General features: G+C 53.2%; 1 protein-coding gene across 1 annotated transcript in view; it reads right to left on the bottom strand.

The window, feature by feature from the left end:
* CCDC33 (coiled-coil domain containing 33) overlaps window positions 1–12,365 on the bottom strand; it is a gene marked incomplete at both ends in the record, with an annotated part of 117,379 nt that overhangs the window by 53,428 nt on the left and 51,586 nt on the right. Inside the window, 3 exon segments of the mRNA XM_082850569.1 lie at window positions 6,634–6,705; window positions 7,672–7,805; window positions 8,447–8,576. Coding sequence (XP_082706695.1) covers window positions 6,634–6,705; window positions 7,672–7,805; window positions 8,447–8,576 — 336 coding nt within the window.

Genomic DNA, 12,365 nt, shown 5'->3' with positions numbered 1-12,365 from the left:
CTGTCGTCATCCCTGATGAGTTCAGTGTGTTTGTCAGCAACTTGGGTGAACAACAGTAAGCGCTCCCTTTACTGAGCGTCTGCAAGAACCTTTGCTGGGCACTTACACATGCTCCCTTATTCAATTTTCACTACATTTCTGGCCGGTAGGGATCACAACCCCTTTCTATGGATAGAAAAGTAAAATTCACGGTGGCTAAGATCATGTGGAAGATCCAGAATTCAAACCCAGATCCAAGAGGCACGCTCTCTAGTGCACATTGCAGCAAAGTGTCCTAACTACATGCACTGATGACCCGGAGCTTGGAGTAGGGGTGGAGGTGGGGCTGTGAATGTGTGACGCGTGATGGCCTCAGGGCCCAGAGTGATCTCAAGCCCAGACAACATGCTGAGACCAAGAAGGTGAGTTCAAAATAGAGCAGCAGAGGTTCAAGGTGAAGGTGTGCTACCTGCCAGCGGCTCACATACCAGACAGGACTCCCAGGCTCTAAATGGACCCCACAACCTTGGTTAGGAATAAAGTGAATGATAGACTTTGGCTGCACCAAAGGGGAGAATGTGTTTGCAGGAAAAGGATGATAGTCCTACTTTACCTGCCAATACTGATCCAGCTCCACAGTTTGCGGGGGGGACACTTTAAGAGGAGTGTTGTCAAGATGAGACAACCAGGAGGATGAGAAGCAGAAACCCAGTGTGACAAAGAGCAGTCAGAAGGAGAGTCGGTCAGGCTGGAGATGACACAGCTAGTTTGCAAACAGCAACAGGACCGACCTGGGCATGGGCGCTAACTTCTCTGGAGCCAGTCTCAGGAAGGAATAGGCAGGAATGGGGGAGGCAACTGGAGAGAGATAGGAGGAAGAGGTCTACAAGGGAGCTCATAGAGGCTGGAGGGGGCTTCCTGAGAGGAAATGAGGTCCCTGTCACAAGAAGTGGGCAAGCAGAGTCTGTAAAACCCTGTGTGTTGGAGGGAGTGTCAAATGCCCTCCCTGAAGTGGGGAGCATGGGGGAAGTTGCATCATAACCAAGAGACTGTTGGGGGAGCATGGAGCTGCTGGGAGGGGTTCAGGCATTGTGAAAAGCAGGCAGGAGCCTCTTATGGTGGGATGGGGAGCCCTGACCCAACGCTGAGCATCTGTGAGCCAAGGGCTAGGCTGGCCCCGGAAAAGCACGGGCTCTCCCCTCTCGCTCACCTGTCCCCAGCTTCCTTGGGTCATATGGGATGATCTCTGAATTGGGCCTGGAGTCTGAGCAGGTGGGGAAAAGTGTACCTGTGAGCTGGGGAGGGATAGGTCTTTTCCTCTGTCTCCTGCCGTGTGGCCTGGGAGAGGGGGAGGACAGGGAGGGAGGGGGCGCAGGGTGAGGTTGGGGGCCTGCGCGTAGGGCAGGGAAGACAGGCAGGGATGTTGTGAGGTTAAAAGAGGGGAAAGGGTATTTTTCTCTGGATTCATCATTATCCTTACGGTAGTGTTTTCAGAGCTGGAGTCTTGGGGGTGGAACAGAAGCTCCCAGAGGATAGAAGCAGCTGAGGAGGCTTCTGTGCCACCCTGGACACTGGGCCTTCTGGGCAGCTGGGCTCGGTGAGGAAATGGAGGACGGCTTGTGTTGGAGCTTCTCTGAAGACCAGCCCAGGCCTGACATGTGTGGCTTTCCAAAAATCCATAAGAATTCATCACAAGTCAGCATGTTTCTGCCTGTCCCCTGCCCTCCACTCCACATTTGCTAAACAGCCACTTGGTCTCCAGAGAAAGTGGTTTGAATAAAAACACCGGGGCAGCCTTTTACACCGCATCAAAGACCTGCCCGCACCCCACCCTCCCTTGAGGGGAACGGGGAGGGAAAGGTCAGATGGGGCTGTGGGAGCCGCCCCTTCCCTCAGTGGGGGATAGCAGGGACCACCTCATCCTCTCCTTAAAGGCACGCTCTCTGTGCCAAATCCAAAGAAGCAGTGGGTTTTGAATCCTCCAGCATCTCTCAAGTCTGTGGGCTAAGGAGAGGGGGCTGCTCATCTGAGAGGCTCTGCCTCTGCCTGGTGCCCTGGCACGCTGCCTGGGCAAGACCCTGGATCCCAAATCCCAGCCTCAAGAGGGCACCTGTTGCTGAACACCCAGATGACAGCATGGACTTGTCCCACCCCATGGGAAGGCACATTTCCAGGCAAGGAGGCAGGAGTCGACACAATGAGCACCTACTGTGTGCAAACCAGGCTCTAATCCACATAGTCAGCCTAGGAAACCCGGTCAGTTGTCTCACTTCAAAGAGGTTGTCTGCGAGCTGGAGGGCACCCAGGAGGCTGTGGGATCTTGAAACCAGTTCATTAAAAGAGGCAGACTGCTTAGCCCAGAGAATCATAGACTCCTGGGGGACCAGATCGCCCTCTTCAAAGAGAAGAGGCCAAGATCAGAGGGTGAATGGAGGAGACTAAGCATTTATTTGTGTGTATATATGGAGTAGTCATAGGCTCATGGGTTCTCAGAGGCTAATGGACCTCCAAGGTGAACTCCCGCTGAACAGGGGATAAAGGGAAGTTTTCTGTGTATACACAGATGTCTGTGTTTTTCTAGTTTTTTGTAGCTATATGTAGTTACACGTGTATGTACTCATCTACACACACGACCCTAGCTTGAGGCAGAGCACTCTGAGCTGCAGGTGTCCACAGAGAAGTTCCATCAGAGGGAAAAAGCTCAACCCATCACCAGCAGAACCAGCGTCGAGCACAATATCCCAAACCAAGAAACCGCTCCTTGCCATTGACTGTGACTGGTCGGCCTGCCCGCGTGCTGGAAGGAGGCGTGCAGGGGTTGCACTGCAGCCCCAGAGGGCAGAGTCAGGAGCTTGGGGCAGAGGGAGAGCCCCTGGAGGTAGGGTGGGCTCAATGTGGGCTGCGCATTTCTATCAGCTATAGGCACTGAACCACGGGTTGGGCTGCTTCTAGAGGTAGTGAACTACTCCCTGACGTGGCAGAGCAAGAGGAGGGGCTGGGATGCACCCGTGGTGGATGGCTTCAGGGAGATTTCTGTCCCGGGTGGGCTGTGGAGGGACATCTCTGTGGTCTCTGCCTATTTGGAAATTCCACAGTGTTCTCGTTCCTGGAGCTCTGAGAATGGGTGATATGGAAGCAGTGGGTGTGGGGAAACTGTGTTCCTCAAAATGTCAGTCAACCAGGATGGCCTGTACCCAAACCTCCAGGACATGAAGGCTCTCAGGAAAGAGGCTGTGTCCTCAAGTGGGAGGCACCCAGATAGGACAGGCATATTCATTTGTTCTGAAGCATTTCCTCTCTGTAGTACAGCTGTCTATGAGCAAGGAGTTGCCCTAAGATGGTGCTGTTAGCCAGGTGGACGAGGGGCCCTGAGAGGCCCATTAACACAAACCCCGCCGCAGACGGAGTAGCCACAGGACTTTAAGATCTGCAGGCTCCAGGTAGTGGCTCTTGGGGCTTTGAGCAGTGTTTGATTGGAACAGCGGAAGCATCGATAGTTCTGGGCCTAGGTCTGGCGCTTCCTTCCCACGGGCTGGAATGCAGAGATGAAAGCTGGGTGCCTCTCACCATGAATTGGTGGCCAACACCTTAGGTGAAACAATAAGATGGAAGGAACCGGGTCTTCTCTGTTACAGCGGCTTGGCTGGTAACCTCACTCAGAGAGCACATCAAATCCAAGAGCCTGTCTGAGCACTCCCTATCACGTAACCTCGTTTGAGTTTCATCAGGCCTCATATCGTGAACTGATATCTGCTCATGAATTGATTTGCTCTTCTCTGGTCCACACTCCCTGCTCTCTAAGAATGCAAGTTTTATGAAGATGGGGCCTTTTTCTCATCTTTTTCAATGGAAGATTCCTAAACCCAGGATGGTATCTGCTTCCCAGCCAGGTGCTCAGCAAAGATTTGCCGTTGCACGGAGAACGGCGGTATTACAGAGAAGGCGATGGTGAGGAGTGCAGCTGGGGACACGCTGCAGATGCAGCGCCATCTGATCTGTTCATCAACACTCTCCCACCTCCACATAAGGAGGAGGATGACAAAAGGGCTCAGACACCAGCAGAGAGCCATGTCCACGCCTGAGGGTAAGTTCAAGCAGATGGGCTCCACGGCTGCCGGCCTCTCCCTCTCCTCACTGCAGTCCAGAAGGGCAGCTAAAACTCTAGTCCTCAACAAATATATGTGGGATAAAAGAATGAATGACCGGGTACCATGGCTGTAAGATTATGCCAAGTCCATCTTAGCTTTTCATATTAAGGCCCCCAAATTGGACTTCAAGCTTCTAGAATCAAAGTGAGTCAGTTATTGGCCAGTTCTCAGATAGTTTCATCAAGAAACAGTTTCACCACAAAAAGACTTCTCTTCTGTGTGTGCCAATGCGGGTGTGAAAACGTCTGTGTGTCAGTTTGCTCGGGTGTGGGAGCACGTATATATGCCTTCAATGTGTGCACTCTTGCAGAGGGATGTGTATGTTTGCGTTGCATGTCTTTGCGTATGTGATTGTCTGTGTGTGGGTATTCAAATGTGATTGTGTGAGACTCTGTATGTGTAGAATTGTGTGTGTGTGTGAATTCTTGGCTGCAGAATTTGAATTTCCTCCAGTACTATTTTCCTGGTACACACTCAATCTTGATCCCCTTTCTTTTCCTTTCTTCTCGGAAATCCACTCCTGAAAGGTTTTTTTACCCGCCTCCAGGGGGAGGGGGCTGGGGGAAGGGGAAGCTAAAGTCACAAGGCCCAGATCAAAACACTCAGCAGCTAAATGAATTCAGCAGCATTTTCCCGCATGACTTGGAGCGATAATTTAGTGAAGCCACCAGCCGGAAGGAAAGGGATTAATTCTGCACTTAGCCCAGCTCCAGTGAATAATTCATCACTGAGACCTTTGTGCCCAGCCCCTGGGCAACTGGGGAAGTGTCCTGCCCACCTGCCTGTTGCCTGCCTGGGTCCCCCAGTGCCCTGACAGGCGGCACTTGACACCTCTTTCGGTTCTCAGGACACACGTGCCCCAGCGAAGGTGTAGGAGGCAGGGGGAGGTGAGGAAGGAGCTGGCAGTGGCCACTGACAGACTCTAGACCCTGAGAAGAGCCATGGAGGGTTGAGCTCCCATCTGGGACACCTGGGATCCCTGCTTCCCCTTTCTTGGAGTCTTTTGCTGCCTCTGTGTCCCCTCCCCTCTCAGTAACTTCTCCACCCTGTACCTGGTTTGGTGGTGATGGTGGTGGTGTGGATGTCAGGTTATATCTAACAAACTCTCTCTCACCAAGAATTAGAGGAGTCTCTACGGGGCAATGTGGAACATTCCACAGCGGGGAGTGTTAATGGGAGGTTTCAAGCGCTCACGAGGGCCCTTGTGGGGAGACAGTTTTGGGTGGGTACCTTCCCAGATCGACCTCTCAGACCCTCCAACAAGGAACTCCCTGCGTTCTTCACAGGTAAGGTGACAGGGCCGAGTATTACCCCAGAGCTGGTGGCTATGTTTCCTGGCGTGGGAAGCTAGCAAGAGTGGGCTGATCAAGACATCAGCCCCTGCAAGCATTTCCAGGGGGTCATGGTCCTCAACTGCCCACATCCCAGCTTCATGCCCCTCTCAGCACCACAGAGAGAAAAGTGGGAAACTTCCAGCCTGTCAGGTGCACTGGAGCCAAATGACCCGAGGCCAAGCTGGACTTCGGAGCCCAGGTATAGCTGACAGAGGAAGCGATCCCATCCCTCAGGCAGGGCTCAGTCCCTGGGGACTTTCAACTTGGGGCAACCCAGCTGTGGTGGGCAGGATTCCAAAAATGAGCCTACAAGATTCCACACCCTAATCCCTGAAACCTGTGAATGTGATGAGCTCTCACTCCTGTGATGATGTTAACATGACACAGTTGACCTTAAGATGGGAACTTCATCAGAGTGAGCCTGACCTAACCGCATGAGCCCCTTTAAAAGCAGAGTGTTTTCTCTGGCTGCTGACAGAGGAGAAAGTCAGAGAGCTTTGCGGTGTGAGGGGGATTTGATATGCCTGCTGGCTTAGAGATGGACGAGGCATTGTGAGAAGGAATGTGGGCGGCCTTCAGGAGCTGAGAGAGCGGCCCCCCCCCCCCCCCGCCCCCGGCTGACAGCCAGCAAGGAAACAGGGACCTCAGCCCTACAACTGCAGGGAACTGGATTCTGATGGCAACCTAAGGGAGCCTGGAAGCACACTCTTCCCCAGAACCTCCAGATAGGAACAGATCCCTGCCAGTATCTTGATTTCAGTCTTGCTGTATTGCACTGCCTACCTACAGAAGTGTGAGCTCATAAGTGGGTGCTGTTGTAAGCCACTAAGTCTGTGGTAGTTTGTTACACAGCAAGAGAAGCTAGTATCCAGTTCATGCTTGTAGAATCTTGATCCCAGTAAGCCAGGCTTGGCTTGGGCTGAGTTAGAGGCTGACGCCCACATCTGAGTGGCCCTCTGTTCTCAACTCTCTCTTCCTAATCTCAGTTTTTGCAATCCTTAAATTACCCTCAGAAATTTCCATCCAAAGCAGCAGCCCCATCCTTCGAAAAGCCCCTGGCCCCAGCCCCTGAATAAGGCCAGCGATTGAAAAGGAGGTTGGAACCCACGGAGAGGCTACAAGAGCTGGCATATGGCTGCCGGGCCCTGAGCTTCCCCGACCCACAGTCTTACCTCAGAGGAAAGCAGCTGGAAGGAGAGATCCACCGTGGGGACCTCACCATTTATGGTTTTCAGCCTGGTGTCCTGGAGGAGGAGAAGGGAAGAGTCGGCCACACTGGCCAGGGCAGGCAGCTTCTGCCTCTGCTCTGCCCATTGTTTCAGATTCCCTGGGGAAGTACCTGCTGGACGCTGTGCCCAGGGAGTGGGAGGGAGGCGGTAGCTGGTCTCCCACCTCTGCTCACCCCCACTGCTTCTGTACTACCCTTCCCAACTCCACAGGAGACCTGACTGGTTCCTTCAGACTTGCCTCCTGGCAGAGTGGGGAAGCTCCAATTTATTGAGGTCTATTATGTCAGGATGGCCAGAGTATTTTAGGGAAAAAGGTGGCATAGAAATAGACAATGATCATAATAACACATTGATTCTTATTGAGAACGTATTCTGTTCTAAGTGTTTTACAGGTATTTCCTCCAAAAAACCTCATAGCAACCATATGAGAAAAGTACTATTACTATGAACCCATTTTACACATAGGGAAACTAAGTCACTGAGACCGAGTAATTTTTCCATAGTCCTGTAAGCTGATAATTAGTAGAACCAGACCGTCTGGCTCTAGACTCTCTCACTATGCAGAGAAATAATGTACGGCATGTCGTTCCTATTTTAGAGATGGGCATTCTAAGGTTCAGAGAGGTTAAGTAACTTGCCCCAGGTTCTACAGTGAGGACTAGGACAAGTCAGGGTTTGAACCCAGGTCTGGCTGGTTAAAAGTCTGAACTCTTGCTGCTATCCCCTAGGGCCTCCCTGTGCTTCTCACAAGTTGTCTGGGGGCAATTTCATCACAAGCCCGGGAGTAAGACTGAGTTTTGGTGTTGGGGGTACTCCTCACACCTGACAGTGGTCAGATTCCCTGGTGCGGGCTCTGGTGGAAGCTGCTGGAGAAGCCAGATCTGCCTCTGTTTGCGGGGGCAAGGTGGAGCAGGTTGGGGAGGGGTGGGACCAGGTAGATCTGCCATGGACCCTGTCTAGGGGACGGTGGTGGGTACTCACGGTGATGGGGAGTTTCTCCACACGCAGCCCATTCAGGCCTTTCCCTGTCAGCATCTTGCGGTACAAACGGCTCTTTGGTGGCAACACGGAGATACCCAGGGGCTTGTTGATGGTCCATGGTTCACTGCCTTTCACTGTGGAGGTAGGACGGGCTGGGATTCCCATCAAAGCCCCCAGCCCAAGTTTCTTGGATCTCAGTGTCTGAGGTCCCAACGGGGCCCATCCTTTGGTAACTGACATCTAATTCTCCCATCCCTCACCTGTTCCCTGCCTCCTGGCCTTTCCCTGCAAAAATCTCCTCTTCCTCCTCTGCTCTTCAGGGCTTCCTGAGTTCAAGACCAACTCCAAACATATTCTGTGTCTCTGGGTGTTTATATAGCTCTCCCTTGTCTCTGTCCTTTGGGGGCTTTCCTCTTATGGTGTGGAACTAGGACTGTGGATCAGCCGGTCTCTGACTCCTGTCTCCGCACAGAGCTCCCCCTGTGAGCTCTGAGGGCTCCTCCCCTCCCTGAAAGGTACCGTGGACGGGGTGGTGGTGTAATAATACGAGGGTCTAGTATGGGAATAGGGCCCACGTGTCCTGGCTCACATCCCAGTGTTGTCAATGGGACAAGGAAGCCAGCCAGGGGCTCCCCAACCTGTCTGCACACATGGGGAGGCTGCCTCGGGACCCCTCACCACCCCCACAGGAGGCAGAGGCAGGATGGTCTGAACACCCTTCCATACACATGTCCTGGTATGTGGTGGCCCTGACCTGGCAACGGGGGTCACTTACTTGAAGACGAGGAGTAGTACTCCAGCACCAGGGCTGTGTCCTCTGAGAAGCTGGTGGCTTCATCTCGGCCTTGGAAGAGGAAGGACTGATTCCACAGGGGCAGCTCTGGGGGTCCCCCAGCCTTGGACAGCTGAAAGGAGAAGGTGGGAGAAGGTGGTGAGGCCACAGCTTCTCCCAAATCAAAGGACGTCCAGATATTTGGTGGTGTGCATGTCTATATATGCCACAGATGTTTGTCCCGATTATAAAAGCAATAAATACACACTTCATGAAGAAACTTTGGAAAAAAAAGAAAAGTAGAAAGATGAAAAAAAAACAACCCACCTAAATTCTTACACTAAAGACAACTGTTCATAAGATTGTGTGTTTCTTTCTAGCTTTTTCCCTATGCCTATTTTGCATATAACTGTCATCCTAACATCCTGCCTTTTTCATTTACCATTAAAACCTAAGCATATCCAGAGTCCTAAGTAACACTAATTACCCAGCTTTAGTAGCTGCAGGGTATTCTGTCACGTCCAAGTGTCCTGGTTTCTCCCTTCCCACTTGTTCAATAACACTGCATTGAATGTTCTTTGATACATAGCTCTGTATCTCAGATTATTTCCTTAGTTCAAGTACCCAAAATAGAATTGCTGAGTTAAAGGACATGCATATTTTAAGGTATTTGATTCATCCTGGGTAAACTGTTTTCCTGAAGAGTTGCACCAGTGTTCCCACCCATGGCTGGTGGTGCCTTAGATGCCAAATTAGACGAGACCTCTGCCCCTGTCACCAGCGCTTCTCTTCCCGGCACGGGTTTCCCAGCCCCTCGCAGGAACCACGGCAGGTCTTCAATAGGGGATCTGGGGGACTTGATGGCATGCTAAGCCAGCAGCTGGAGCACACATGTGGGTAATATTTAAACAACAAAATAAGACAACATAACTAGAGCCCCTAAACAAGGGACTATCTGAGACACTCCCGTGGGTGATCAGAAAAGCCATCTTGCAGGAAACAGGACCAGAGGAAGCCTCTGAGGGAAGATCTGGCAGACTGAAGGGAGGGAGGCTGTTATTCTGGGTGGGAAAACAGCCTAAGCAAAAATGTGGAGGTGGCGTCAAGCCTGGCGTGTGTGGACACCTAGAAGGAGGGAGGACTCCAGGGAAAAGGGGTCCAGCATCTGCAAAGGCCAGAAGGTAGTGAGTGAGGAATGGGACTTGGGGGCACCAGCCTGTGACACCCAGCAGGCAGCCCTGCATGGTCCCAACACAGGCAGGGGCTGGGGGTCATTGGCACAGACTCTCCAAGTGGCTGCCTTGCCTCTTCCCCCAGCCAGGGGCTGTCAGCAACAGTGGCAGCCGCTCCCACCTCCCGCTCCCCTGCGGGAATCAGTCATCACTCGAAAAGGTCAGCACAAAGGCACAGCCAGCTCCAGGAGTTATTGATGCAGGATTGTGAAATATCAGTGTGGGTCCACTCCCCCCACCGTGGCAGGGCCCTGATGCCTGTCACACTAATGTGTGTGCTCCTGTTCTCCCAGGCCCAGCCTGCGGCCCAGCTGTGTCTGCCCCTGCCCCTGGGGAGATGAGCTGCAGTCACTCTGAGGCTAGGGGGCCCTGAATACAGGGACTGTGACTGGGGTGATGGGAGTGTTCTTGAGAGCAGGCTCTGGTGGCAGCTCAGGGACAGCCACTTGGCCACCAGGCCAGGCCAGAGAAGCTTCTCTGGGTTCTGTGGTGCCTGGGAATGGCCTTTCAGGATTTATCCCTAAACCAGGTTCTTCCCAGAGCCACCCCATTCTCCTGAATCCCCAAGGGGCATCCACACAGCCTGGACCATCTGCCAGACACTAGGGCACTCAAGGAGGACCTGTGACAGCCCCCTCCGCCCCATCCCTTGCTCCCACCCAGGAAGAGGGGTGTTTAATGGACGCTGGCTGTCCTCTCTAGGGCCTATTAATGTGTCTAAATGGAGTCTACAAAGCAAGAAACAGTGTCTGTCAGCCCAGGAAGGATAGCTCCTTTCCTGAATGGTTTCCCAGATAAGTCCCTGAGGAAAGAGCCCTTGAGACCTAGAATTGGGGAGGGAGGGTCAGCCTCTCTCATGTGTGTATGGGGTGGGGTAAGGAATCAAGGTTAAACCACCTTCAGAGTCTGATGCCAGGGACCTGGTGAAGGTGCTGGTGGCATGTGTGTGTGTGTGTGTGGGAGCACCGCGAGCGGGGAAGCCACTCCCCACAGTTGCTTATGGGAAAGACCCTGGCAGGCTGTGCAATAAGGAATGTGATTAACCTTCAGCTGTGATCTTCAGCAAAGCCATTAACCCCCAGCCACTGAGGCAGACCTGCCTTCTCTGGGGACAGAGCCTTCATTATTACATGGGCCTATGGTCCCTCCTCCCATTTCCCCAGGGCCCACCCACACCTACACCCACACCCACACCTGCTGCTGCCTGCTCTGCCCAGAAGTAGTGGTGGCCGTCCTGGGAAGAGTAGCTGCTGGGACAGCTGATGCTGGGTGGCTAGGACACCTAGGCTCTGGGCCCAGGTTTGCCTCAACCTTGCTGTGTGACCTTCAGCAAGTCCTTTCGCCTCTCTGGGACCTGGTTATGTCATTGTCCGGTGAGAAAACATCTTATGCTCCATGGTTTGAAAGGCTGTTTTGAGGGTGGAAGGAGACAGTGGATGTTTTGCTATGAAGGTGCAAGTTCAATTCAATTGAACTCAGCAAATGCTGGTTGGCAGCTTCCCCATGCTAGTGGCCTCTGGGGTTCAGCAGGGCATATGGGAGAGCTAGAGCCAGACCCTGCTCCTCTCTGGAGCTCATCGTCTTGCAAGAGGATAGGACACACACACACACACACACCCCTATGATCCATGCAGAAGCCAAAGCAAGTTGTGGGATGTGGAAGCTGAATGTCTGAGGGGAAAGCTATGACTTCCAACCTGGGGAGGGGAGGACCTTAGGGATGGTGCAGTAGGTAAGAAGGTGGAAGGGCATTCCAGGCTCTGAGTACGGCAGAGGCAAAGACTGGGAGGTGACAGAGGACAGCATAGGTGTGAACAGCCAGTCATCCAGTGGAGCTAGGGAACGCCTGGGTGAACTGGGGCAGTGAGCCAGGAGGCTGGAGGGGACAGGACCTTGTGTATCTGGCTGACAGTGAGGGCTTTGTCCTGTCCACGGTAGGGACAAGGAGTCCAGGGGTAGGACCTAGTCCTGGGCAGGGGGTCACCCTGGCCACTTGTCACAGGATGGATGGGATGGGAATCTCCTAGTGGAGGCTGCTGCAATGGTCCGGGCAAGAGAAGATGCCAGCAAGGTCTATGGGATGGACAGGAGCCCGTGAGAGCTTGGGTACAGACTGCTGCGGGGGCTGAGCAAGGAGATGAGAGTGGGCACAGACAGCTTTTTTCACCACTGCTTGTGTTTCATCAGCCAGGAGGTCTATCAGCTCTGTAGGAGGCCAGGCCAACAGGAGCCACCTGTTGGGCAATGGCCCCCCTCAAGAGTACAGGGTGCAGGGCAGGAGTGACTCCCAAGTCCCACCCTATGTTGGGTCCCACAGGCTGGGCCAGGTCAACAAGTGCATGGGATCAAATTCTGGCAAAAAAGATGAGAGGAGGTGGTCTGCTGAAGGGCAGCTGGAGGGGAGGTTTCCAGTTCCTCATAACAACCATCTGTGGGACTTCCCTGGTGGTGCAGTGGTTAAGAATGCTCCTGTCAGGGCTTCCCTGGTGGCGCAGTGGTTGAGAGTCTGCCTGATGATGCAGGGGACGCGGGTTCGAGCCCTGGTCCCGGAAGATCCCACATGCCGTGGAGCAACTAAGCCCGTGCGCCACAACTACTAAGCCTGTGCTCTAGAGCCCGCAAACCACAACTACTGAAGCCTGTGAGCCTAGAGCTCATGCTCTGCAACAAGAAGCCACTGTAATGAGAAG

Source organism: Leucopleurus acutus (genome assembly GCF_964270905.1).
Source record: "Leucopleurus acutus genome assembly, chromosome: 1".
Taxonomy (NCBI): domain Eukaryota; kingdom Metazoa; phylum Chordata; class Mammalia; order Artiodactyla; family Delphinidae; genus Leucopleurus; species Leucopleurus acutus.
This window is presented reverse-complemented; position numbering and strand designations above follow the sequence as displayed.